At 41.6% G+C, this 26,170-nt stretch overlaps 1 protein-coding gene and 16 non-coding genes across 17 annotated transcripts in view; 1 reads left to right on the top strand and 16 right to left on the bottom strand.

The window, feature by feature from the left end:
* Positions 1-16,525, top strand: part of dglucy (D-glutamate cyclase) — a 160,432-nt gene extending 143,907 nt beyond the window's left edge. The window contains exons 5-15 of the mRNA XM_062440236.1: positions 8,725-8,878; positions 9,314-9,464; positions 9,568-9,690; positions 9,803-10,045; positions 11,492-11,609; positions 11,924-12,066; positions 12,160-12,259; positions 12,476-12,624; positions 14,679-14,798; positions 15,463-15,623; positions 16,016-16,525. Coding sequence (XP_062296220.1) covers positions 8,725-8,878; positions 9,314-9,464; positions 9,568-9,690; positions 9,803-10,045; positions 11,492-11,609; positions 11,924-12,066; positions 12,160-12,259; positions 12,476-12,624; positions 14,679-14,798; positions 15,463-15,623; positions 16,016-16,177 — 1,624 coding nt within the window. The 3' untranslated portion in view covers positions 16,178-16,525. The remainder of the gene's footprint in view (positions 1-8,724; positions 8,879-9,313; positions 9,465-9,567; positions 9,691-9,802; positions 10,046-11,491; positions 11,610-11,923; positions 12,067-12,159; positions 12,260-12,475; positions 12,625-14,678; positions 14,799-15,462; positions 15,624-16,015) is intronic.
* Positions 310-381, bottom strand: trnaa-ugc (transfer RNA alanine (anticodon UGC)). The gene has a single exon. It is a non-coding gene; the product is annotated as a tRNA-Ala (tRNA).
* trnag-ucc (transfer RNA glycine (anticodon UCC)) lies at positions 741-812 on the bottom strand. Its single transcript has one exon. It is a non-coding gene; the product is annotated as a tRNA-Gly (tRNA).
* On the bottom strand, positions 1,217-1,298 carry trnas-aga (transfer RNA serine (anticodon AGA)). The gene has a single exon. It is a non-coding gene; the product is annotated as a tRNA-Ser (tRNA).
* Positions 1,733-1,804, bottom strand: trnaa-ugc (transfer RNA alanine (anticodon UGC)). Its single transcript has one exon. It is a non-coding gene; the product is annotated as a tRNA-Ala (tRNA).
* On the bottom strand, positions 2,174-2,245 carry trnag-ucc (transfer RNA glycine (anticodon UCC)). Its single transcript has one exon. It is a non-coding gene; the product is annotated as a tRNA-Gly (tRNA).
* On the bottom strand, positions 2,644-2,725 carry trnas-aga (transfer RNA serine (anticodon AGA)). The gene has a single exon. It is a non-coding gene; the product is annotated as a tRNA-Ser (tRNA).
* trnaa-ugc (transfer RNA alanine (anticodon UGC)) lies at positions 3,160-3,231 on the bottom strand. The gene has a single exon. It is a non-coding gene; the product is annotated as a tRNA-Ala (tRNA).
* Positions 3,601-3,672, bottom strand: trnag-ucc (transfer RNA glycine (anticodon UCC)). The gene has a single exon. It is a non-coding gene; the product is annotated as a tRNA-Gly (tRNA).
* On the bottom strand, positions 4,071-4,152 carry trnas-aga (transfer RNA serine (anticodon AGA)). Its single transcript has one exon. It is a non-coding gene; the product is annotated as a tRNA-Ser (tRNA).
* On the bottom strand, positions 4,587-4,658 carry trnaa-ugc (transfer RNA alanine (anticodon UGC)). Its single transcript has one exon. It is a non-coding gene; the product is annotated as a tRNA-Ala (tRNA).
* trnag-ucc (transfer RNA glycine (anticodon UCC)) lies at positions 5,018-5,089 on the bottom strand. Its single transcript has one exon. It is a non-coding gene; the product is annotated as a tRNA-Gly (tRNA).
* trnas-aga (transfer RNA serine (anticodon AGA)) lies at positions 5,494-5,575 on the bottom strand. Its single transcript has one exon. It is a non-coding gene; the product is annotated as a tRNA-Ser (tRNA).
* Positions 6,010-6,081, bottom strand: trnaa-ugc (transfer RNA alanine (anticodon UGC)). The gene has a single exon. It is a non-coding gene; the product is annotated as a tRNA-Ala (tRNA).
* Positions 6,451-6,522, bottom strand: trnag-ucc (transfer RNA glycine (anticodon UCC)). The gene has a single exon. It is a non-coding gene; the product is annotated as a tRNA-Gly (tRNA).
* On the bottom strand, positions 6,927-7,008 carry trnas-aga (transfer RNA serine (anticodon AGA)). The gene has a single exon. It is a non-coding gene; the product is annotated as a tRNA-Ser (tRNA).
* trnaa-ugc (transfer RNA alanine (anticodon UGC)) lies at positions 7,444-7,515 on the bottom strand. The gene has a single exon. It is a non-coding gene; the product is annotated as a tRNA-Ala (tRNA).
* Positions 16,526-26,170: the final 9,645 nt, after the last annotated feature.

The raw sequence follows: 26,170 nt of genomic DNA, 5'->3' as shown, positions 1-26,170 counted from the left end.
AGGGCAGTGTTACTCTTGAGTTTTGGTGCATGACTGTCTGGATAGAGATCTGACAGGTTAAAAGAAGACAAGCAACCATGTCACAGGGGCGTGGCATCACCATGACCTCCAAATAACCACTATGGTGCTTGTTTAACGTAGCGAGAAACATTCAACAGGTATTTCTGTACTTCATCATTTTGCTTTATTTTAGATGAAGGAGCGTTCTTAACGTTCCGTCCAGCTCATAAGCCAGCTATGTGCACCTTTTTCTGAAGTCTTTTGTGCCTGTAGGACAGGCTACAAGTTTGTCGTCTTCATAAAACCTCCTGGAGATGCCGGGGATTGAACCCGGGGCCTCATACATGCAAAGCATGCGCTCTACCACTGAGCTACATCCCCTGCGATTAAAAAAGAAATAAAGACAGCAACGAAAAGAGATGAGAATGAAAAAAGAGGATGTAGATCGACCTAAGCTGGAATATACAGTGTGTTGTCATTGTCAATATACAACCTGAGCCACAAGTGAGCGCATTTGGACAAGAGGGCGGAGCGGAGCCTAACGCTAGCTGTTGGCTTGAAGTAGGCCGTTTTGCGGGATTTATTTCTGCCGTAATTTGGGGCATTTTAACGCGAGGGTCAATGGGTATTGACTCGCTTTTGGAGCCAGCCATTGGAGGAACTGCAATTTGGCATTTCCCCATCGGCTTCACTTCTCAGCCCCGGAGGTTGCCGCTTGCTTTAAAACTACACTGCGGAACTGCGATGGCCGGGAATCGAACCCGGGTCAACTGCTTGGAAGGCAGCTATGCTCACCACTATACCACCATCGCTATGCGTGAGCTGCATTGTAGTGCCAAGTCAGCATTTTGTATCATTATTAAAGTTGGACGAGGAGAGGAGGAGCAACAGAGGAGAGGGAGAGGGAGAGGCAGGCACACCTAAAAGAGAACAGTGTAGTTTGACATACCTATAACTAATAGCAGTATCATTAATGACTACAAAAGCTATACCGCAAAAAAATAAATAATGAAGTAAAGGACTCTGCGGGAGCGTCAGTAGTGCAGGTCCAGTCCAATTCTAAGACTGGCTGGCTTGAAAGCGAGCAGATTCTCTCTGTTCATTTTTCAAGAGATTTGGCTACTCTTCCAAGAGGTTCCTCCGGTTCTCATGGCTGGTGGGGAGACACGAGAATTCTCAGTATTACATCAGACAGTGCATGAAGAAGATAAGCGGACGTTGTCGGCAGGATTCGAACCTGCGCGGGGAGACCCCAATGGATTTCTAGTCCATCGCCTTAACCGCTCGGCCACGACAACCACTGTGAGGCGCACCTGTGGTTGGGGCGTGAAATGCACACGTCACACGTGTTGTTCCACCTATTCTACTCTGTAGTACAACATTTATATAATCACCTCACAAACAGCTACACAGAGGGTTTGTAAGGGCAGTGTTACTCTTGAGTTTTGGTGCATGACTGTCTGGATAGAGATCTGACAGGTTAAAAGAAGACAAGCAACCATGTCACAGGGGCGTGGCATCACCATGACCTCCAAATAACCACTATGGTGCTTGTTTAACGTAGCGAGAAACATTCAACAGGTATTTCTGTACTTCATCATTTTGCTTTATTTTAGATGAAGGAGCGTTCTTAACGTTCCGTCCAGCTCATAAGCCAGCTATGTGCACCTTTTTCTGAAGTCTTTTGTGCCTGTAGGACAGGCTACAAGTTTGTCGTCTTCATAAAACCTCCTGGAGATGCCGGGGATTGAACCCGGGGCCTCATACATGCAAAGCATGCGCTCTACCACTGAGCTACATCCCCTGCGATTAAAAAAGAAATAAAGACAGCAAGGAAAAGAGATGAGAATGAAAAAAGAGGATGTAGATCGACCTAAGCTGGAATATACAGTGTGTTGTCATTGTCAATATACAACCTGAGCCACAAGTGAGCGCATTTGGACAAGAGGGCGGAGCGGAGCCTAACGCTAGCTGTTGGCTTGAAGTAGGCCGTTTTGCGGGATTTATTTCTGCCGTAATTTGGGGCATTTTAACGCGAGGGTCAATGGGTATTGACTCGCTTTTGGAGCCAGCCTCAAGTAGCCATTGGAGGAACTGCAATTTGGCATTTCCCCATCGGCTTCACTTTTCAGCCCCGGAGGTTGCCGCTTGCTTTAAAACTACACTGCGGAACTGCGATGGCCGGGAATCGAACCCGGGTCAACTGCTTGGAAGGCAGCTATGCTCACCACTATACCACCATCGCTATGCGTGAGCTGCATTGTAGTGCCCAGTCAGCATTTTGTATCATTATTAAAGTTGGACGAGGAGAGGACGAGCAACAGAGGAGAGGGAGAGGCAGGCACACCTAAAAGAGAACAGTGTAGTTTGACATACCTATAACTAATAGCAGTATCATTAATGACTACAAAAGCTATACCGCAAAAAAATAAATAATGAAGTAAAGGACTCTGCGGGAGCGTCAGTAGTGCAGGTCCAGTCCAATTCTAAGACTGGCTGGCTTGAAAGCGAGCAGATTCTCTCTGTTCATTTTTCAAGAGATTTGGCTACTCTTCCAAGAGGTTCCTCCGGTTCTCATGGCTGGTGGGGAGACACGGGAATTCTCAGTATTACATCAGACAGTGCATGAAGAAGATAAGCGGACGTTGTCTGCAGGATTCGAACCTGCGCGGGGAGACCCCAATGGATTTCTAGTCCATCGCCTTAACCGCTCGGCCACGACAACCACTGTGAGGCGCACCTGTGGTTGGGGCGTGAAATGCACACGTCACACGTGTTGTTCCACCTATTCTACTCTGTAGTACAACATTTATATAATCACCTCACAAACAGCTACACAGAGGGTTTGTAAGGGCAGTGTTACTCTTGAGTTTTGGTGCATGACTGTCTGGATAGAGATCTGACAGGTTAAAAGAAGACAAGCAACCATGTCACAGGGGCGTGGCATCACCATGACCTCCAAATAACCACTATGGTGCTTGTTTAACGTAGCGAGAAACATTCAACAGGTATTTCTGTACTTCATCATTTTGCTTTATTTTAGATGAAGGAGCGTTCTTAACGTTCCGTCCAGCTCATAAGCCAGCTATGTGCACCTTTTTCTGAAGTCTTTTGTGCCTGTAGGACAGGCTACAAGTTTGTCGTCTTCATAAAACCTCCTGGAGATGCCGGGGATTGAACCCGGGGCCTCATACATGCAAAGCATGCGCTCTACCACTGAGCTACATCCCCTGCGATTAAAAAAGAAATAAAGACAGCAACGAAAAGAGATGAGAATGAAAAAAGAGGATGTAGATCGACCTAAGCTGGAATATACAGTGTGTTGTCATTGTCAATATACAACCTGAGCCACAAGTGAGCGCATTTGGACAAGAGGGCGGAGCGGAGCCTAACGCTAGCTGTTGGCTTGAAGTAGGCCGTTTTGCGGGATTTATTTCTGCCGTAATTTGGGGCATTTTAACGCGAGGGTCAATGGGTATTGACTCGCTTTTGGAGCCAGCCTCAAGTAGCCATTGGAGGAACTGCAATTTGGCATTTCCCCATCGGCTTCACTTTTCAGCCCCGGAGGTTGCCGCTTGCTTTAAAACTACACTGCGGAACTGCGATGGCCGGGAATCGAACCCGGGTCAACTGCTTGGAAGGCAGCTATGCTCACCACTATACCACCATCGCTATGCGTGAGCTGCATTGTAGTGCCCAGTCAGCATTTTGTATCATTATTAAAGTTGGACGAGGAGAGGACGAGCAACAGAGGAGAGGGAGAGGCAGGCACACCTAAAAGAGAACAGTGTAGTTTGACATACCTATAACTAATAGCAGTATCATTAATGACTACAAAAGCTATACTGCAAAAAAATAAATAATGAAGTAAAGGACTCTGCGGGAGCGTCAGTAGTGCAGGTCCAGTCCAATTCTAAGACTGGCTGGCTTGAAAGCGAGCAGATTCTCTCTGTTCATTTTTCAAGAGATTTGGCTACTCTTCCAAGAGGTTCCTCCGGTTCTCATGGCTGGTGGGGAGACACGGGAATTCTCAGTATTACATCAGACAGTGCATGAAGAAGATAAGCGGACGTTGTCTGCAGGATTCGAACCTGCGCGGGGAGACCCCAATGGATTTCTAGTCCATCGCCTTAACCGCTCGGCCACGACAACCACTGTGAGGCGCACCTGTGGTTGGGGCGTGAAATGCACACGTCACACGTGTTGTTCCACCTATTCTACTCTGTAGTACAACATTTATATAATCACCTCACAAACAGCTACACAGAGGGTTTGTAAGGGCAGTGTTACTCTTGAGTTTTGGTGCATGACTGTCTGGATAGAGATCTGACAGGTTAAAAGAAGACAAGCAACCATGTCACAGGGGCGTGGCATCACCATGACCTCCAAATAACCACTATGGTGCTTGTTTAACGTAGCGAGAAACATTCAACAGGTATTTCTGTACTTCATCATTTTGCTTTATTTTAGATGAAGGAGCGTTCTTAACGTTCCGTCCAGCTCATAAGCCAGCTATGTGCACCTTTTTCTGAAGTCTTTTGTGCCTGTAGGACAGGCTACAAGTTTGTCGTCTTCATAAAACCTCCTGGAGATGCCGGGGATTGAACCCGGGGCCTCATACATGCAAAGCATGCGCTCTACCACTGAGCTACATCCCCTGCGATTAAAAAAGAAATAAAGACAGCAACGAAAAGAGATGAGAATGAAAAAAGAGGATGTAGATCGACCTAAGCTGGAATATACAGTGTGTTGTCATTGTCAATATACAACCTGAGCCACAAGTGAGCGCATTTGGACAAGAGGGCGGAGCGGAGCCTAACGCTAGCTGTTGGCTTGAAGTAGGCCGTTTTGCGGGATTTATTTCTGCCGTAATTTGGGGCATTTTAACGCGAGGGTCAATGGGTATTGACTCGCTTTTGGAGCCAGCCATTGGAGGAACTGCAATTTGGCATTTCCCCATCGGCTTCACTTCTCAGCCCCGGAGGTTGCCGCTTGCTTTAAAACTACACTGCGGAACTGCGATGGCCGGGAATCGAACCCGGGTCAACTGCTTGGAAGGCAGCTATGCTCACCACTATACCACCATCGCTATGCGTGAGCTGCATTGTAGTGCCAAGTCAGCATTTTGTATCATTATTAAAGTTGGACGAGGAGAGGAGGAGCAACAGAGGAGAGGGAGAGGGAGAGGCAGGCACACCTAAAAGAGAACAGTGTAGTTTGACATACCTATAACTAATAGCAGTATCATTAATGACTACAAAAGCTATACCGCAAAAAAATAAATAATGAAGTAAAGGACTCTGCGGGAGCGTCAGTAGTGCAGGTCCAGTCCAATTCTAAGACTGGCTGGCTTGAAAGCGAGCAGATTCTCTCTGTTCATTTTTCAAGAGATTTGGCTACTCTTCCAAGAGGTTCCTCCGGTTCTCATGGCTGGTGGGGAGACACGAGAATTCTCAGTATTACATCAGACAGTGCATGAAGAAGATAAGCGGACGTTGTCGGCAGGATTCGAACCTGCGCGGGGAGACCCCAATGGATTTCTAGTCCATCGCCTTAACCGCTCGGCCACGACAACCACTGTGAGGCGCACCTGTGGTTGGGGCGTGAAATGCACACGTCACACGTGTTGTTCCACCTATTCTACTCTGTAGTACAACATTTATATAATCACCTCACAAACAGCTACACAGAGGGTTTGTAAGGGCAGTGTTACTCTTGAGTTTTGGTGCATGACTGTCTGGATAGAGATCTGACAGGTTAAAAGAAGACAAGCAACCATGTCACAGGGGCGTGGCATCACCATGACCTCCAAATAACCACTATGGTGCTTGTTTAACGTAGCGAGAAACATTCAACAGGTATTTCTGTACTTCATCATTTTGCTTTATTTTAGATGAAGGAGCGTTCTTAACGTTCCGTCCAGCTCATAAGCCAGCTATGTGCACCTTTTTCTGAAGTCTTTTGTGCCTGTAGGACAGGCTACAAGTTTGTCGTCTTCATAAAACCTCCTGGAGATGCCGGGGATTGAACCCGGGGCCTCATACATGCAAAGCATGCGCTCTACCACTGAGCTACATCCCCTGCGATTAAAAAAGAAATAAAGACAGCAACGAAAAGAGATGAGAATGAAAAAAGAGGATGTAGATCGACCTAAGCTGGAATATACAGTGTGTTGTCATTGTCAATATACAACCTGAGCCACAAGTGAGCGCATTTGGACAAGAGGGCGGAGCGGAGCCTAACGCTAGCTGTTGGCTTGAAGTAGGCCGTTTTGCGGGATTTATTTCTGCCGTAATTTGGGGCATTTTAACGCGAGGGTCAATGGGTATTGACTCGCTTTTGGAGCCAGCCTCAAGTAGCCATTGGAGGAACTGCAATTTGGCATTTCCCCATCGGCTTCACTTTTCAGCCCCGGAGGTTGCCGCTTGCTTTAAAACTACACTGCGGAACTGCGATGGCCGGGAATCGAACCCGGGTCAACTGCTTGGAAGGCAGCTATGCTCACCACTATACCACCATCGCTATGCGTGAGCTGCATTGTAGTGCCCAGTCAGCATTTTGTATCATTATTAAAGTTGGACGAGGAGAGGAGGAGCAACAGAGGAGAGGGAGAGGGAGAGGCAGGCACACCTAAAAGAGAACAGTGTAGTTTGACATACCTATAACTAATAGCAGTATCATTAATGACTACAAAAGCTATACCGCAAAAAAATAAATAATGAAGTAAAGGACTCTGCGGGAGCGTCAGTAGTGCAGGTCCAGTCCAATTCTAAGACTGGCTGGCTTGAAAGCGAGCATATTCTCTCTGTTCATTTTTCAAGAGATTTGGCTACTCTTCCAAGAGGTTCCTCCGGTTCTCATGGCTGGTGGGGAGACACGAGAATTCTCAGTATTACATCAGACAGTGCATGAAGAAGATAAGCGGACGTTGTCGGCAGGATTCGAACCTGCGCGGGGAGACCCCAATGGATTTCTAGTCCATCGCCTTAACCCCTCGGCCACGACAACCACTGTGAGGCGCACCTGTGGTTGGGGCGTGAAATGCACACGTCACACGTGTTGTTCCACCTATTCTACTCTGTAGTACAACATTTATATAATCACCTCACAAACAGCTACACAGAGGGTTTGTAAGGGCAGTGTTACTCTTGAGTTTTGGTGCATGACTGTCTGGATAGAGATCTGACAGGTTAAAAGAAGACAAGCAAACCATGTCACAGGGGCGTGGCATCACCATGACCTCCAAATAACCACTATGGTGCTTGTTTAACGTAGCGAGAAACATTCAACAGGTATTTCTGTACTTCATCATTTTGCTTTATTTTAGATGAAGGAGCGTTCTTAACGTTCCGTCCAGCTCATAAGCCAGCTATGTGCACCTTTTTCTGAAGTCTTTTGTGCCTGTAGGACAGGCTACAAGTTTGTCGTCTTCATAAAACCTCCTGGAGATGCCGGGGATTGAACCCGGGGCCTCATACATGCAAAGCATGCGCTCTACCACTGAGCTACATCCCCTGCGATTAAAAAAGAAATAAAGACAGCAAGGAAAAGAGATGAGAATGAAAAAAGAGGATGTAGATCGACCTAAGCTGGAATATACAGTGTGTTGTCATTGTCAATATACAACCTGAGCCACAAGTGAGCGCATTTGGACAAGAGGGCGGAGCGGAGCCTAACGCTAGCTGTTGGCTTGAAGTAGGCCGTTTTGCGGGATTTATTTCTGCCGTAATTTGGGGCATTTTAACGCGAGGGTCAATGGGTATTGACTCGCTTTTGGAGCCAGCCTCAAGTAGCCATTGGAGGAACTGCAATTTGGCATTTCCCCATCGGCTTCACTTTTCAGCCCCGGAGGTTGCCGCTTGCTTTAAAACTACACTGCGGAACTGCGATGGCCGGGAAAAATAGCTGCATTGTAGTGCCCAGTCAGCATTTTGTATCATTATTAAAGTTGGACGAGGAGAGGGAGAGGGAGGCACACCTAAAAGAGAACAGTGTAGTTTGACATACCTATAACTAATAGCAGTATCATTAATGACTACAAAAGCTATACCGCAAAAAAATAAATAATGAAAATAATGAAGCGGGAGCGTCAGTAGTGCAGGTCCAGTCCAATTCTAAGACTGGCTGGCTTGAAAGCGAGCCGATTCTTTCTGTTCATTTTTCAAGAGATTTGGCTACTCTTCCAAGAGGTTCCTCCGGTTCTCATGGCTGGTGGGGAGACAGGAGAATTCTCAGTATTACATCAGACAGTGCTTTTTTTTGATGAAGGAGGGTTTTTAACGTTCTTTGGGAGACCCCAAAGGATTTCTAGTCCATCGCCTTAGACCGCTCGGCCACGACAACCTATGTCAAACTACTACAGCCTAATGCTAGCTGTTGGCATTAGAGTCTGGATAACTCTTCAGGTTTTTGAAGGCCATCATGTGAAAAGAAATACATATAGTTTAAATTTGGTGGCTATAACTGAACATGTTATAATGACCTTTTGTTTTACCTCCTGAAACAATACATCCCTATTTTTTTATTTTGTGTATTCACAAATGCAACATCATGCTTACACAGTAGATTTCTTATGAGTTTTTCATTGTAAACCAGACTCTGACCTCTTCATTTCCATTCAGTCTGTAATCAACAGTTATGACTCATTACATTAAAAATCACACTATACATTGACTTGAATTTGTAACCCTACCTCTCTCACCTCTCCTTGTTATCCCGCCCCAGGACATCATCAGAGCAGCCGGCTGTGCATGATGACCAGTGGTCAGACATGGTGTGTTTCTATCTGGGCTGCAGTTTTGGCTTCGAAGGGAAACTTAAGAAAGCTGGCGTCCCTGTTAGGAATGTGGAGCAAGGCAGAAATGTCAGCATGTACAGGGTATGGTGCAAATGTCTTCTAAGATCCTGTTTGTTTAGCAAAGTAACACCGACTTTGTATGATTATCATGAATTAGAAATTGGAGCTGAACTATTGCTTTTACCTCATGCTTCTTTTCCCTCCTTGTTGCTTCAATGTACCTATTTTGAAAAGAGGAATGATGGGATGTATAGTAGCTGTAGATAGCTACAGTAGGTTTGCTCATGTTCTTGAAGCAGCTTTATAGAGCATGAAGAGGGATGATCTCTTTGGAACTGCTGTCATTCACAAAAATATGAATAAAGGTTGAGTGCATTCATTTATTCCATGTATATAGCTTTACATTTTCAGTCAAATATACCACCCTTTTTTATGTCTTGGCTTCATGGTCTTTGTCACTTTTGATCAACATTTCATATTGAACTCAGCAATACGTGTGTGTGTATGTTTCTGCAGACTGCAGTTCCCTGTGTTCCAGCAGGAGTGTTCAGCTGCCCTCTAGTGGTCACTATGCGTCCTATTCCAGCTGAACTGCTGGATGCAGCAGCGGAGGTTACTCACCTCAATCCACTAGCACATGGAGCTCCTATACATATAGGAGACCCAGGTAAACATACATATACAAACAGACATATATATTGTACACAGGATGATCACTTTAATTCACCAGTACATGTAAAGGTTGGTATTTTCTGTGTGTATGTGTGTAGCTCTCCTAGGCATACAAGACCTGTCCAGACCAGAGTATGGGGAGCCAGTTGAGCTGCAGCCTGGGGATGTCACAGTTTTCTGGGCCTGTGGAGTGACTGCTATAGAGGCAATACTCAGCAGCAGTGAGCATTATGATTTGAAACTGTGTAGACTCCATGATTGAAGTTTGAGCTGATCTTTTACTTGAGATACAGTTAAGTGATTTGACCAGCGTCATGTTCTGTCTCTTTCCAGAACCTTCTTTGGCATTCAGTCACTCACCAGGCTGCATGTTCCTGACTGACCTCCCAGATTCTGCCCCTTCTTCCCCTGTATCCCCTCCGTCTGACAGTGTGGACCCTCTAGCCACGAACCTCAGTCCTGAGCTGACCCCCCTCAGCTTCCTTGTATCTCACAATCCCTTGTTCTACAGCCTGGCATCTCAGAAGGCTGTGGTAACGATCAGGCAGCTGGAGACGATTATTGGAGAGGACCCAGGTAAACACACTCAGTTAATCCCTTGGGTGCAGATCCACTACTTGTCAATACATATGCAGTTTCCTGCTTATTTCCATTGCTTTTTTCATGTGGGTTCACATGTGAAATGTTTGATGCATCCTCACATTTCAGTAGTAAAATAATAGGCTGCAATCTACTTGTATTCACATTAATTACACAACAAACCTTCTGATTGAAACTTTGCCCACTAACATCACTCATCTGTCCCTCACCACCTATACTTGTTCCATGTGAAGGATTCAGTGTTCCTCCTAAGAAATTAATGGAAAGCAGGGATCCAAACAGCTTGTTATGACTATTTTTAGCCAGATCTTATTAGATGATCCACCACAGCCATGTTGTTAATTTGTCCTTTAAAATACAGGGAGAGTATTAAAACACATTTATAGATGTACTCCTCTCGGTCATTCTGGAGTGAGATTGTTAATATTTGAACTAAACATGCAAACAAATACACCCCTCTTTTCCTGCTCCTTCCGAAGCTTTGCCCCCCAAATTCGTGGATGCGCATTGCCAAGGCAACAATCAAAATAAATATATGGTGGAATCCATAGCAGCGATTCAGCTCTAGAGTTCCACTCATGATTTATCATGAGCCGAGGAAAAATGATCTGCCTCTCTGCAGTCTCCTCACTTCTTACTCGACATGCTTTCAGCGTTTCTGTCCAGCGAAGTAGCCTTCTGTCAGCTGCGGGTCCTGCAGAGCTGAGGGACAAACTGCTTCACCAGACTGGCTGACAGCAGAAATGTACTGAACCCAAATAGTTTCCAAACACACCAGAAACAGATTTGGAATGTAAAGAAATGCAGGGGACAGTCTGGGGTTCAGTGTGGATTTATACATTTAATAAAATGAAAACGTATCTGTTCCTTGAGAAAACACTTTCTATGTAAATTGGCTACTGCTTCTCTCTCCTGCAGTTTACCAGCCCTCTCCCACCATTCAACAGGTGCTGGAGAAAGGAGAATGTCATGTCCTCACATTGATAGCTGCTCTGATGACTTCCTCCTTACCTGTGCACGTGCACAAATGCTCCCTGCTGATTGGCTGGAATATTGTTGTGTGGCTTGCATAGGAAACACTTTGTTTGTTTCCCATTTACAGAGCCAGTGCTGTGTATGAACACAGGACAGACAGCTAGCAGAAATGCATTATTCTCTGAATTATATTTTAAATTTTTCCAGAATCTAATGAAGAATTTAATATATTATCAAATCAAACTCTCTTTCTAGATGTTTTGTTTTTCAACTTGAACTTGAACTTACATTCTGAGGGTCATTATGATTATTATAAGGTGTTGAGAAATAATGAAGGGTTGGGTGATCCTGTCACATCTGGGGACCCACTAAGTCCTCCACCTCATCATGCAGTGAGCACCATGTCGGCAGCAGAGGGATTTAAGTTTGTCACTTTCTGTCAAACAGGTCAACGAGGGATCAAAGCTTTATTTGTTCAGGATGAACTTCTACGCTCCTGTCTGGCACTCTCCCACTCCTCGTCTGTTGCCATAACAACTGGCTTCCCCACACACTACATGCACAGGTAAATACACATACACTTCACACACAGTTATAATTACTCTAGTTCTTCTGAAACTCTCACTAGTTACTTGGCCAAAAAGATGTTTTTTCGCCAAACACTACCATAATCCATGTACACATACTAGCTAGGGTTGGTCCATCGGCGATGCCTGACAGCCTTATCCGATGGACACCACATCGTCCATCATCCATGAGTCTGACGTGGTTTACCAGGCACCAGAGATAACTAAAACAGAAAGCAGTGTCACACACTACTGTGGGGCTGAACTATCCCTGGAAAACATAAAGGAAAACATAAAAGTGTGTCTCCTTTAGCCCTCCGGACGAGACAGACGGCCCACCTGGAGCCATTGCCATGGCAACCATGCTCCTATCCCTGGGGAAGAAAGTGACGATGATAACAGACAAGAGAGCTCTGGAGATGAACAAGGCTATTATTGATGAAGCAGTGAGGAAAGGTGAGAAAGAGTTTACTGCTTCACTGCTCTTCATAGTACACTGGTTAGTGTCACTTTCACAGAGAATGATAATATCTGTAATTCCATTCTCAGGTGTGCTGAAAACTAAAATTCCACTGGTCACCTTTGAAGACAGCGGCCCAGACTCTGCACTGCACTTTCTGTGTCACCATGGAGACCCCAGAAAGCCCAGGTCAGCTGAACCATGATATGTATCAGCAGTAAGGCTGATGACAAACTAAACTACTTATAGCCTGTTTACAGAACTGATTTTCTGCTAAGCTAACGAAGACAAGCAGCTGGTGTTATTGCAAAGGCCAAGATGAATTTGTTTCAATAATATGTAAAACAAAAAACATCATACTGCATAGATTATGAATTTATCATGTGTTTATGATGTTAATACCAGGTATGACCACCTTGTGGCGATAGAGCGCAGTGGACGAGCTGAGGATGGAAATTACTACAACATGAGAGCAGTCAACATCAAACATCTGGTGGATCCTATTGATGATTTGTTTATTATTGCCAAAGATATCGCAGGAATTTCTACTACAGGTAGTCTACACACTCTGCACTTGTAGATGAATCTGCAAAATTCAGTCACGTCAAACAAAATAACTTTTTTTCTCTATGAGAACTTAATTTGAGCACTGGAGAACAGTATTTGGCAGCCAATGTTTGTTTGAATCATTGCTCTAATAACGTAATACTTTTTTTTTTTAATGCTGCAGTGGGCAAATAGAAAAAAATATCATCAGGTGGAGTTAGTTAATAGTAGTTACTAATGTTACTTTGCTCAGTACATTTTCTCTTATTTTTAATTTTTATTATATTTAATACTTTATTTATTGTCATCATTTAATTTTATACATCTTGCACATGTACATCTTGCTACATAGTGATGACAACATTTTTTATTACGTGATTAGGTGTGTCAAGCAGTGATACAACATCATAACATTGAATTAATACAGCTATTAGTAAGAGTAAATCAATAACAATATTTACAGTACAAATTTAAATGATTACAGTATATTATGGTCATTTGAAATTCATAGAAACATTCATAGAAAATAATTAAATAAATGAATTTTTAAAATATCAACTTTGATTTTATTTCATATTTTAAAATCTGCTTCCTGTGTGCCATGGGTCCATAGGTTTTTCAAAGTTTCCAGATTTTTCTGTATTTTCTCTTTTTCTTATTCAATCAATCTCAATCAATCAATCTTTATTTGTACAGCGCCAAATCACAACAAAGTCATCTCAAGGCACTTTACACATAGAGCAGGTCTAAACCGTATACGGTTTAGTTTTAAAGAGATCCAACATTCCCACATGAGCAAGCACTTGGCGACAGGTTCAAGAAAAAACTCAATTTTAGCGTGAAGAAACCTCAGAACCAGGCTCAAAGTGGGCGGCCATCTGCCTCGACCAGTTGGGGTAGAGAGGAGAGAGAGGAAGAATAGGAGAGAGAAGCACATTGAAAATCAACATTGAAGTTAGAAGCTCCGGGACAGGACTCTATCATCCCGACGTCTACAGAAGAGGTTCCGGTTATTGAATGCATTAGTAGTACATGAATGTTAATGGATATAGATGGATGGATAGAGAGAGAGAGGGAGGAGGAGAGAGGAGCTCAGTGCACCATGGGAGTCCCCCGGCAGTCTAAGCCTATAGTGGACCCAATCTGGGAGATGGTTCCATAGGAGAGGGGCCTGATAACTGAAGGCTCTGCCTCCCATTCTACTTTTAGAGATTCTAGGAACCACAAGTAAGCCTGCATGCTGGGAGCGCAGTGTTCTGGTAGGTACATAAGGTACTATAAGCTCTTTAAGATATGATGGAGCCTGATCATTAAGAGCTTCATAGTCCTGTGTTTCATGTTCAATCTCCTCTCAAACCTACTTTCACTTGGGGGTTTAGGGTTAGGGTTAGGTCTTGTTTGTTGTTACTTTTTCCTCCTATTTTCTTTTATTATATACACACTTCCATTGGGATGTTTGATACACACCTATGGAAAATAATAGAAAATATAAGATATAAAGAAATAATGTCCCAGACATTGAAATGAAGACTAAACATCAAGGCCTGTGCTGTCCAAAATCTGGAAAATAAAGAATATATTGATAACTGACTCACTATTTAAAATGTAATCACATGAACACCTGTTAAAATGGCCTACTTCAGTAAAGGTAGTGTCTCAGGATACATAAATACAACCCATGCTAACTTCCTACAATCCCTCTCCACCTGTCTGTGGGATCAGACATATTTATTTATTTTCTTAAAACATCATACACGGATGGAGTAAAATCCCATATTATTATTTTGAATTCTGATTTAATGTGACTGGAGAGGCGGATACAGCACTGGTTCCCAAATAGTTGTGTCATTGCCTTCAACATGCATAAAACTGGTAATTATATAAATATATATTATTAAGTACTATGGAAGTATGCAGAAAGAAAAATTAATATTGGCATGTCATTGGCTTTGTTCTCCTGTTGCCTATAACATAACATGTTTAAATACAGATTGATTTATTTTAAGCTGAATGAAAAGAGAAACAGATGAACATTTCTACTTGCTTCTCTGTGTCTCTGTAGGAATCGGTGATGGTGGTAATGAGTTGGGGATGGGTAAACTGAAGGAGAGGGTGAAGAGCCTGATGCCCAACGGGAGTCTCATAGCCTGTGTTGTTCCTGCTGACTACGCCATCACTGCTGGTATGTAACAATCATAGACACACTGTACATTCGTAGTTAACACACACTATGAGAGAAGTGAAACTTGCAGTGAGGGGTTTCTCCAACCTCACTGTACGCAGTTTGAGAAAGTCCACGTCAGGAAACCAAAGTGTTAAAAAGGCGTCTGCACATTTTAAACTTTGAACTGTTTGGTCATCTTATCGGCAGACATGCAGAAGTGAAGCCAGAAAGAGGAAATAATCAGGAATTCACTCAGTTTTCTGTCCCAGTGATGCATTCCTCTCTGATACAAGGATGAGGAAACTAGTTGCAGTGTAAAAGTTGGACCATTTAAGTTCCTAAATCACCTGACTGTGTCTGTGGAGGACATTATATCATTAAGCTTTGGTTAAAAAAGGAACTAAGGACTAAAACTTCATGTGTTTGTTATCAGCATGCACAATTTTTTAGCTCTCACCAAACTTTCATTTCCTTTCACACACATTAGTCTGTCAATACATTTTGTGTTATTTATTACAATTATTAAAAATCCTGCAAAAAAGGCTGCACTAACAAAAATTGGCAAAAATACATGGTCACATTGAGAACCTTAAGAACACCTTGTAGGAAAGCTCAGGGTCTTGCATTTGTCTGTGTTCCCCCACTCTAACCTCCTCCCTCCCTCCTTCCCACCCTCCTTCAGGCGTCTCTAACTGGGGAGGATACGCTGTGGCCTGTGGGCTCTACCTGCTTCACACCTGCCCCTCCCACCAGCGATATCTAAAGAAAGGACTGGGACTGGAACACACACACCCTCAAGAACAGCTCCAGGACTGGACTAATAACCTGCCATCTGTGGACAAGGTGAGACACACACACACGTTTGTCTATATATCCTTGTGAGGACACTCATTGACATAATGCATTCTCTAGCACCTTACCTTAACCTTGCCCAAACCAAACCCTTACCCTTAACCTAATTCTAACTTTAAACTTAAAACCATTTCTTAACCCACACATTGACCTTTAAAGTTGTGAGGACACACACATCTTTCCAGGAATCATTGCTTTCTCACTTACTCTTCATTTTCATAAAGGATCATAAAGGTGTGATTTTTCTGCTGACTCTCTCTCTCTCTCTCTCTCTCTCTCTCTCTCTCTCTCTCTCTCTCTCTCTCTCTCTCTCTCTCTCTCTCTCTCTCTCTCTCTCTCTCTCTCTGCCTCTCTGTATGTCTCACTCTCCTCCTCTACTCTAGGAGGAGTCTATTCTGTCCACTCTGGTGCGTTTTGGAATTCGAAGTGGGAAAACTGCTCACTTGGCCATGGAGGTTGACGGTTTGACCTTCCACCCCACACACTCTGACATCATAACCCAACTAGTGGAGGTCACTGCTGGCTCAGCTGCTCATAAGCCTTAATGACCATTCACAGCTGTGTTTTTAAGAAGAAGCACGATTCTCCATCTGTGAAAGTGTTAATAAGGAATACTTATCAGTAAGATGACTGAAGCCAATTACCGTAAATGTAAACTCAAGCAGACACACACACAAACATAATCAATGTGCCAGTGGTTGAAAGTTTGTTTCCTCAATTATGTGTGTCTTTTCCATGACTACCAGTAGATTCAAGTAAAGCTATCTCCTCTGCTCTTTGCTGCTCAGCAATGAAGAAATCAGAGCTCTGATGCTATTTTTGATTTCTACAAGAATAAAAGTATTAAAAAATTAAGTTTATAATGGTGTAGATGCATCATTGTGTTGTTGCTGACAGACAGGAAGTAGCAGATGATGCGAGAACAAGTTATTGTTGATATCCTGTCTGACTAAGCGTCACCTTGTGTTGTTTAGAACTCACTAGTTTGCTTAAGGCAGATGTAGCATTTGACAGTACAACTGATGACTGGCAGTTCTCTCCTTCACTCAGACATCAACACATCAATGCATACACATTGTTTTTGTCAGCTGTCATAAAGCCGTGTGTATACATGGTTCGTTTTTATTCATCTCAATCATTGTGGAAGCAGGTACAACATGCATGAGCCTCATTTCTACTCCCAAAGTCAACCATACACATGCACTTAATCAGCTGTATGTCAGTGGAAAGAGTCAACAAAGAAAAGGTGCAATGTTGCTGATCATCGTTAAAGGCATACTATGTGGGATTTTCCTAATTCCTAAATATATTATAGATATATTATACCCCCCATTTCTAACTATTTTGTTGTGTTTCTGAGCATCAACCTTTGGATAGTGGGTGTGAAGGCTTTAGCCAATAACAGCTTGCAGGTAGGCCTGTCACAATAATTATTGACTTATCGTACAATAAAGTAATTATTAACATTATTGTGTCTATATATGGACTTATCATATAATACATGGACATGACCTTGATCATTTTTTTGACCTCATTATTGCCACACTTCACATTAGCAGCTAAGAGGCTATTCATGTCACATTGGCTAAGCAAGTAGTGTCCTCCATTCCTCACTGTGTACGTCCTGAGTGGAGACTGCAGAAGAATTAAAGGTAAATAACTCTGTCCCCAACCATAATGACAGTCTGTGTTTTTACACAAGTGCACTCCAATCCCACCCCCACCCCCCTTGTATTATTATGTTATTATATTATCAATATATCAGTGGTATAAAATGATATTCAAATGACAATAATTTTGTTTATCACGATTATTTCTGAGACAATATATCGTCCAACAAAAGTAGTTATGATGACAGACCACGTGCCAGTGCAGCTGTGAGGTCAGTTACATTACTATGTTTTTATGTGCTTTAGTGTAGTGTTTCCTCTGCTTCTCCACCTTTCGGTGCTGGTTGCTGCTCCTCTGCTCTCTGTGTTCTGTTTGACTGACATACACACACAGCAGAGCAGAAAGGCCACAGTAGACAGGATGAAGCTTTGCATTCACACTAAATTCAGCAATGTGTCGCCTTCCCTGAGGATGGTGCAAAGGTCTGTGTGTGTTTATTTGTGCTTTAGAATGATTGATTCATATTTCATAGATCAATCAGGCTGCAAGAATGATAACACAGTCAGTGAAATTGGCTAAGATTTATCATTGCTTCATATTTCCATCTCCACCTCATCATATCAGACACTGCTGGCACAACAACATGCACACGCCTGGTCTGAACTATGCCTGAGCTTTGCACAATCTAAACACACATTCTTCATTTATGAATACCAGTTTATGTGCGGGAAATGATGTCCACGGTGATTTATATATCTGATTGGATGCACACACAAGGGTGTAAGCCATTTTTGCTTTTTGCCGGCCACGGTTTGAACTGGAAAGAAAATGCTGCCTGTTGTGCAATCATCAAAGTTTTCATGAAAGTATTCACCAAAATCAGTTTAGAAGAGAAGAAATATTCCACTGAGAATTGTTCTAATAATACTGTTATCTACAACATAGTTTTACAGAGTAGTTTTTCTTTCTTAAAGTGGTGATTCACGTCATCATTTAAACTCTCACTGCTAGACTCATATAAATTCATTGGATGTTTCCCACAATGAGGATATGGCTAAAGGGCGTGACAGTCAGGCCATAATAGAATCAGGAAAGGTGAAGGATGCTGCAATGTATCTGAAAGAGAACAGAATTAAGGTTTGCGAGGCTCCATTTATCCACTACAAATCAATGCTTTTCTCTGTGAGGCGTCCTCAGGCTTAGGAGCAGCATGATTGAACATTACAGCAGGAAAGAAATAAAGAATTATACTTTCAAATTCCACACAGTGATTTCAGCCTTTGTCTCTATGTATGTGTGTGTATATATGTATTAAACTCTAGAGATGGATTAAAGGCATTAATTAGCACACAGCTGCTTTCCACAGAGTTTCTTCTAAATATAACACATCTTAACAATACAAAGACATATTGTGGACACACTAATGATGTGGAGGCCCTCGGGGATGCAGAGATAGTTGAACTGAACACATTCCAAGCACTGCTTTACAATTTGGATCCTAACTCTAAATTGTCATATATGACTTTGATCTTCAGATCTATAAATCTGACAAGATAAAGCAAAACAGATCATACACAGTTCTGTTTTGGCATTTTCTTGTAGCATTGGAAAAATACTGGGACCCAAACACAGGTATGTGCTGGATTAATTAACAGTTTTTCTGCTTTTGGAAACCACCACTTTTTATTGTTTTAATTTGTGGTCCGTGGGTATAAAAAAATTGGAACTTTGATCTCATGAGCAACTTTTCAATGTTAGAAAAAACTGAAGAATGCTTATTTGGCATTGTGTCAGTTCTTAAAAGCAAACTTTTCACCCACAATAGAAGAAACTGAAATATCTGTCGCACAATATGATGAAACTGAGCAATAATTCAGAAAAAAAGGATAACTACTGGAAGTTACAGTGATTCAATTAAATGGATGCTTATGATGCAGCTAATTAAGATGAATTTGATTGTGAATTTTTTTATCTATTCAGACTCAAAAATGATTAAACATTGTTGTACAATATTTGAGAAATTACAGTTTTGATTGAAATGTTTATTATTCCTGTTCACATTCAGTGTAATGTAGATCAACTGTATTTCCACTGACTTGGTGTGTATTTGTAGCCATGTTAGCAGTCACTCTGTTGGTCGGTCTCTCTGTTCACCACTTTGGTCCAGAAATATCTCAACAGCTATTTGATGGATTGACATAAAATGTAATACTGACTTTGTTGATCCCCTGTCTTTTCCTCTATAATTTTGCTTTACGTGTAATAATGATCTATTGGATGGACTGCCCTAACATTTGATAGAGACATACATGTTCACCTGATTTTATTTATCTAGTACCATCATCAGTTCAAAACTTTAATGTCTATGGAAAATTAAAATGTGCTCTGGTAGTCTACTTAATGTGCATGCCATGTAACTGCAATGTCTGTGGCTTAATTTCAGCACTGTAATTTTTAAACCTGATGAATTGAATTGCCATTGCAGCAATGCCAGCTGTGCGTTTAGTGCTAAACTAAGGTGGTGGTCATTATACTTACTAAACTTCAGCAATGTTAGGAGCATGCTAGAATTAGCATCTAGCACCACTGTGCCAATATACAGCATCACAGAGCTGCTAGCATGGCTGTAGAGTGTTAAGATGATTCCCAAATATATATTCAACTTAACTCAACTCTACTCTACTCTACTCAGCTCAGCTCAGCTCAATGCAACTCAACTCAACTCTACTCTACTAAACTATACTAAGCTAAACTCTAAGCTGGATACTTATTATAATAACCTTATACATTTAACAGATACAACTGTCCACAGTAGGTAACTGTGATTGGCATGTATGTACATTAGCAGTGAACTGCAACAGTGGTCAGACTTAATATTGAGCTTCAGAAAACATGAACATTGTACAACATCACATAGCAAAGTCATGACTCACAAGCCCAACTATTTCTTTTTTTAGTGTCTTTTCAGAGAGAGGACACGTGGCTGCACATAAGTTAGGAATCATTACATTTATGATATGAATGTGCTGTGTGCTTGACAACCAAAAGGTAATCTAGTTTGACAAAAATTGATCTGAACTGTCTTCCCAAATTAACTTCTTTGTGTCAGAAGTAAAAGAAGGTTCTGCATGTAATAAACACTGCAGCTGCCTGGGTCTCAGGGTTGAGGTTAAATGAGTAAAACAGTCTTCCAGAAGACTGTGTTATGAAGAATGCTGCTGAGAAGACAGAGATGTAAACAGCTGAGGCTGGTTTCCCAGATGGAGTTTGAAGAGCCGCTTTCTCAAGAACATTTCATCTGCCTACAGTAGTTAGTATTTGTAGATTGTGGGTGTACAACTGCAGTAACGGTAACTAATCAGACTCTGGTTGGAAGGCTGAACGGCCTTGTTGTGTGTATATTTAGTGTTCTGTCAAAAGAGCTGGAATGAAACAAACCAGACGTGTCATTCATCCCACTGTGTGTCCATGCATTTTCTGTCTCAGACTCCCTGTGGGCTTATGCATGAAGACACACTGGGTGAAAGACATGGACAGATCACAGCTCCAGTTCCTGACATGCACAGTGCTGGTTTGTGCCCAAAGTGTGTGGTTTCCACTCTCACATTTAGATTTGGCCCTCAGCATGCACTTCCGTTTGCCAACATGAATCAACCACTACCCACACACATCATGTGGGCCAACAGCAAGGCAAATGATGACATACATAATTTAACATCATTTCATCACATTGTTATGGGTAAATACTCTATATGGAATAATAAAAAATTCACAAAGATTTGATATTTGTCCCCCCTCACAGTTTGATGACATGGAATTGAATGTACTTACTTGCAGAAGTGTACAGGCTGAAACCTTCAGACCGTTCAAACAGCAAAAAAGGTTCAACATATTGGGAAATATTAATTAAATTAGACTACTTTTCTCTAAGTAGAGATTGGTGTAATTCTTTTCATCTCTATCTCAGAAAGGAAGTAAAGAATATTTCCCCAAATGTTGAGTTATTTATTTAATTAAGCCTGCAAGCACATGAGTATAATCTAATACAGAGTTTATTGATTCAAATTTAAAATGCGCAAGCTTACAAATCTGAAATGACAAATGAACACTAAACTCTGTTTTCACAAACCTTACAAATGATTATATGTGCAAAACACATAGAGCCATCCTCCACACTCACATTCACACCTGTGAGGTATACAGCCAATTTCCACCAAAGGGATTTCCGCGGGGGATCAGGAACCTTTTTAGATCCCATGCACAACTTTTCACCCACAGGAACTGGTGTCTAAATTTACTTTTTGGCCCTTTGTTTCTGCTCCTTAAAAAGTCCAGGCTGGTGGAAGTGCTTTCTGATGGCCCATGCAGGCACTATAAAGGTGGTGATTGCAGCGCTGAATGTTGTTCATTAGTCAGATATGTTTGCATTTTCAACTGCATTTTTACAACCTGTCATATTAAAAACCTGCAACGGCAATGTGCAAAACCTATTTGATTCACTCTCTTTCTTCTAAGTTCAAGATGTTCTAAGTTCTCCTCTAAGTTTCAAGAAATATGAGTATGTTTTGACATGCACATGACCATTGCTGGTATGTATTGCCCGTCTCAGCATATTTTGATGATTTAGAGATCATTGCACAGCTTTATTCACTGTATGCCTCCTCTGATTTAATAATAATGAGAGATCTTAACATGGATTGGCTCTCTGACAGCTCCAACAAATTTATAGAGCAGTGGCTGGAACATCTATTTAAGCTCAACAGATCGAATTTCAGAAATCCTCTTAACTCCACATTAATTGATACTGGCTGACAGACCACACAAATACCATGCCTCTGCAGTTTTTGCACTTGACATTAGTGATAATTGTTCTGGCACCTGTGTTAGAGACACCATGATCCCTAAAATCAATCTCAAATCATCACCACAAGAAATATTGAGCATTTTAATCTTCAGGATTTTTTAAATGTTGAGTCCATCTCTAACATTGATAATACCTTCTCTATTCCTGAGCTTCTTATGGCACTGGAAAACTTTTCTCAATCTTTTAAATAAAAACAGATTTTAAAAACAGATACAGTCCTTGGTTCTCCCCACAATTCTCCAATTACATCCACAATGGAGACAAAGCCTGGTCCAAGGCTTCATCCAATGGCACCCCTGAGGATTGGGTTAACCTCAAGCAACAAAGAAACATCTGTACCAGTATGATTAGAAACACTAAATCAAATTATTATCAGTCAGCTCTCTCTGTTTGTGATAGTTCCACTAAATTCTGGAACCCCTTAGCATCTCTCAAGAATAATCATGGTCATATTTCCTACTACAAATCAAACAAGTATCTAATCATATTTCTGATTGATCATCCTCGGTTGAAGCTTTTAATCCCTATTGCGTTTCCTCTGGTCTTTTATTTAAAGGGGTTCTCTAATGCTTTTCCTTATTTTCACAGTATAATGTTACAAAGTTGGATGCTCATATTAAAAGTGGTCAAGGTATCAAATAATGAGGTCAACATATGCAGAAGTAATCTCTGTGAGCCAAAATAACCAGCTTCAGACTGCTTTGAACACCTCAGTAGTACCTTTACACAAAATTGGTGATGTCTCCGATCTTAACAACTACTGTCCAATATCTAAAATTCCTTTCTTAGCATAAATCTTAGAATCACTATGTGCTGTCATTGATTCACTAAACCTACTACAGCCACAACAGTCTTGTTTTTTGCCCGTGCCACAGCACAATAACAACTGAAATTTCCTTCTTTGACAATATTGTATCCTCCCTGGATAAAAAACAATTTTGTGTTGCTCTCTTCATTGACTTTCAAAAGCATTTGATACAGTTTATCATAAAATCCTATGTATGATGAATGAAATGATAACCATGTAACCCTACCTCATAAACTACAGTCTCTAGGTTTAGATGAAGCCCTGATATTAGTTCCACTCTTCCCTTACGGACCGAACTCAGACTGTTGTTGAGTGTTCTCAGTCAAGCCCTCTTGCCATTAGAAATGGGGTGCCAAAGGGTCTATCCTTGGTCTAGGTCTATTCATTGCTTTTTAAATTATACATAAATAACATAATTCTTCTAATGACTGATATTCAACAATTGACTCAAAACTTCAAAATCGAACTAGGCTCTTGTATAGAATCAAAGGGTGTCTGTCTTCCTCCAACCACAAAACTGTTGTGCAGTCAACCTTCATGTCTAGAAACTACGACTATGATCAATGTTCAGTCAACCTTCATGTCTAGAAACTACGACTATGATCAATGTTCAGTCAACCTTCATGTCTAGAGACTATGACCATGGACTACCTTCAGTCAACCTTCAGGTCGAGAGACTATGACCATGGACTACCTCAAATCTCTTTTCATTTAAATTCAGGAACTACTTAACCTTAAATATGCCTCATGTATACACTCATGTTGGCAGAACTGGTTTCAGGTATAATGCATTTGTCAAATGGAATGAACTGCAAAATGCCCTCAAACTAGAGATTTTAAAGCTTAGGAATATTAGCTTTCTTGTTTATTGTAATTATTTATTTAAATCTGTTCAATGGTGTGTACTTTACAGTCTGCAGCTGATCAAACCATGAATGTGTTGAAGAGTTGAAGGAAAAAAGTGCCAACTTAGAAACTGAATGTGTTTTGTTTTGATAAATGGATCCTGTTTCCCTTGTAACGTCATTTTCTTATTGACCAAGCCAATAGGTGTTCTCCTGTGATTTTGTTATTTTAGGCTCCAAAACAAACTTATCATCACATCTAGCTTTTTTTCTTCCTCATTTCCTGTTAAATGTTTCATTGCTGGCTGCTTGCTGCTGTTACTGTATCGTTAGTCCTCGATGCCAAGTCCCAGATCTGCCTCATTTGTTCCACACAGACTGGAGGCAGATTTCTTTGTAAGAGAAGTAAATCCGGTAAATATTTTATGATAAAGCCAAAAAAAAAGGAAGTCTGTTTCAAGACACTTCTCCTGTCTGCTTCTGTTGTGTCTTGCTGTTGATCTCATGTCCTTTTCAACTGCGACCTTTGACCCTACTCATGACCCAAGTTTAATGTGACTTCCTGCAGGATGACAGCAACAGCTGATACTGCCAAGATTAATACACACATGCGCATATTCTGCCTCCCTCATAACACACAAACATCTTCACACACTCATTCTACATTACTCCAGAGCTTCTATTCACACACATACACATACACAACATCAGAAGGCTTCAAGAGGAAGGACTCTGTTACAAAAACAAATACAATGACACGAGAAGAACACTTTTGTTTTCAAAGTCATTTTGATTCTCAGCTCCTGATTCACCTGACAACTATTAATCTCCCCAAACCAATAAACCCTAACAACTCACATTCAGCCAAACATAAACATCACATCCCTTCACCCAGTACTCTAGTGCAAAGACAGAATATCTATAAGATTAATTTTCAGGGAAAGTACTGCAACTCAAAAACCTAACTGTATTCAGGCAGTTTTTATGAAACCAAAAACCTGGTTTGTAAATGCAGTACCTGGAGCATAGTCCAGTTATTTACATAATTCTGTGTAGTCATAACAGCTATGTCAGCAATCACTCCCTCTCTCCCTAACACACACTTAATAGTTTACTCTATACCAGGCATGTTCAAACTATTCCATAAAGGTTCATGTGGTTGCAGATTTTTATTCAAACTCAGCAGGAGCACTTTAGGCTTGACTCATTGAATCAACTGATCTCAGTCTTCAGACAGTTGATTGGTCGAATTATGTGCTCTTCACTGGTTAGAACAAAAACCTGCAGGCACACTGCCCTTTATGGAATAGTTTGGACATGCCTGATCTTAGGACAGTTATGGATTATTATTATTTTTATGTCAACATGCCACACGACTGTGAATTCCGAATTGTATTAAAAGTGTATTGTGGGGTTCTTAGCATAAAGTAGTGTGCATTGAATGGATCCTACCCATTTATTATGGAATCCTTAGGGGAACAACATAGAACATACATTTCACACAGAGTTCAAGCACTCAAAATAGTCAGTTTAAACAGTTGACCAGTGATACAGTCTTCAGTTGTGATATCAGGCACAGCCTTTATGTTGTTTTTGCTCGTCGTGGGTCATTATATTCAGTGGCGGCTGGTCAATGCGGGGCGCTGGGCCGCCGCCCCATCCAATAATCTAGAGAAAGTCTACTTAAACATATTAAATATAAATTAATTAGATAATGCTAAATCACTATGAAATAAAAAGTATTTGCTTGTAAAATGTGCCTGTTAGTCTCTCAGCACCTGTCAGCATTAATTATAAATCGATTCCAAATTGTATTTTATTAATTTCTATATGTACTTCCTGTATGCGGGGCGCCAGCCTAATGGGAGTCAATGCAAGCCCTCAAACTTTTGACAAGCACATGACCTGAGGCTGCTCTCTCATTGGCCTGCGTCACGTTTCCCACAGGGCGCAGCTCAGTGCGCCCCGGACACGCCCACTTTTATTGGCAGCGAATTGTTGTTGTTTCATGTTTTTTAATCTACTGTGATTGGACAGTTCCGGCTGTCATTCACGCCCTCCCGTCAGCTGCTGTCACCCAAACTCCTGCTGACGGTAGATTCAGGAGATGACGTTAAAGTGGAGCCGCGGAAATTAAAGAAGATTATTTTGTTATTTCTCTACAAAAACATAATTTCACAAGACTTTCACTAGAAGAGAGAAAGAGGATAAAGCAGCAGCAGGTGATGGAGGAGCTGAGAGTTTCTCCTGCTGCTGTTATGATAAACGGAGCTAGCTAGCTGGATGCAGTGTGAGTTATTCCTTTTATTGCTTTATCTGTTTGCTGTTTCAAAGTGTCAGCACCGAAGCGTTGTGGACAACGACAGGGGAACGAGACCTAAAACATCTCTCTGAAAAAATGCAAACAGAA

The sequence above is a fragment of the Scomber scombrus genome, chromosome 19 (assembly GCF_963691925.1).
Source record: "Scomber scombrus chromosome 19, fScoSco1.1, whole genome shotgun sequence".
Classification (NCBI taxonomy): domain Eukaryota; kingdom Metazoa; phylum Chordata; class Actinopteri; order Scombriformes; family Scombridae; genus Scomber; species Scomber scombrus.
Note: the sequence above shows the minus strand (reverse complement) of the source record. Positions and strands in the feature narration are given on the sequence as shown.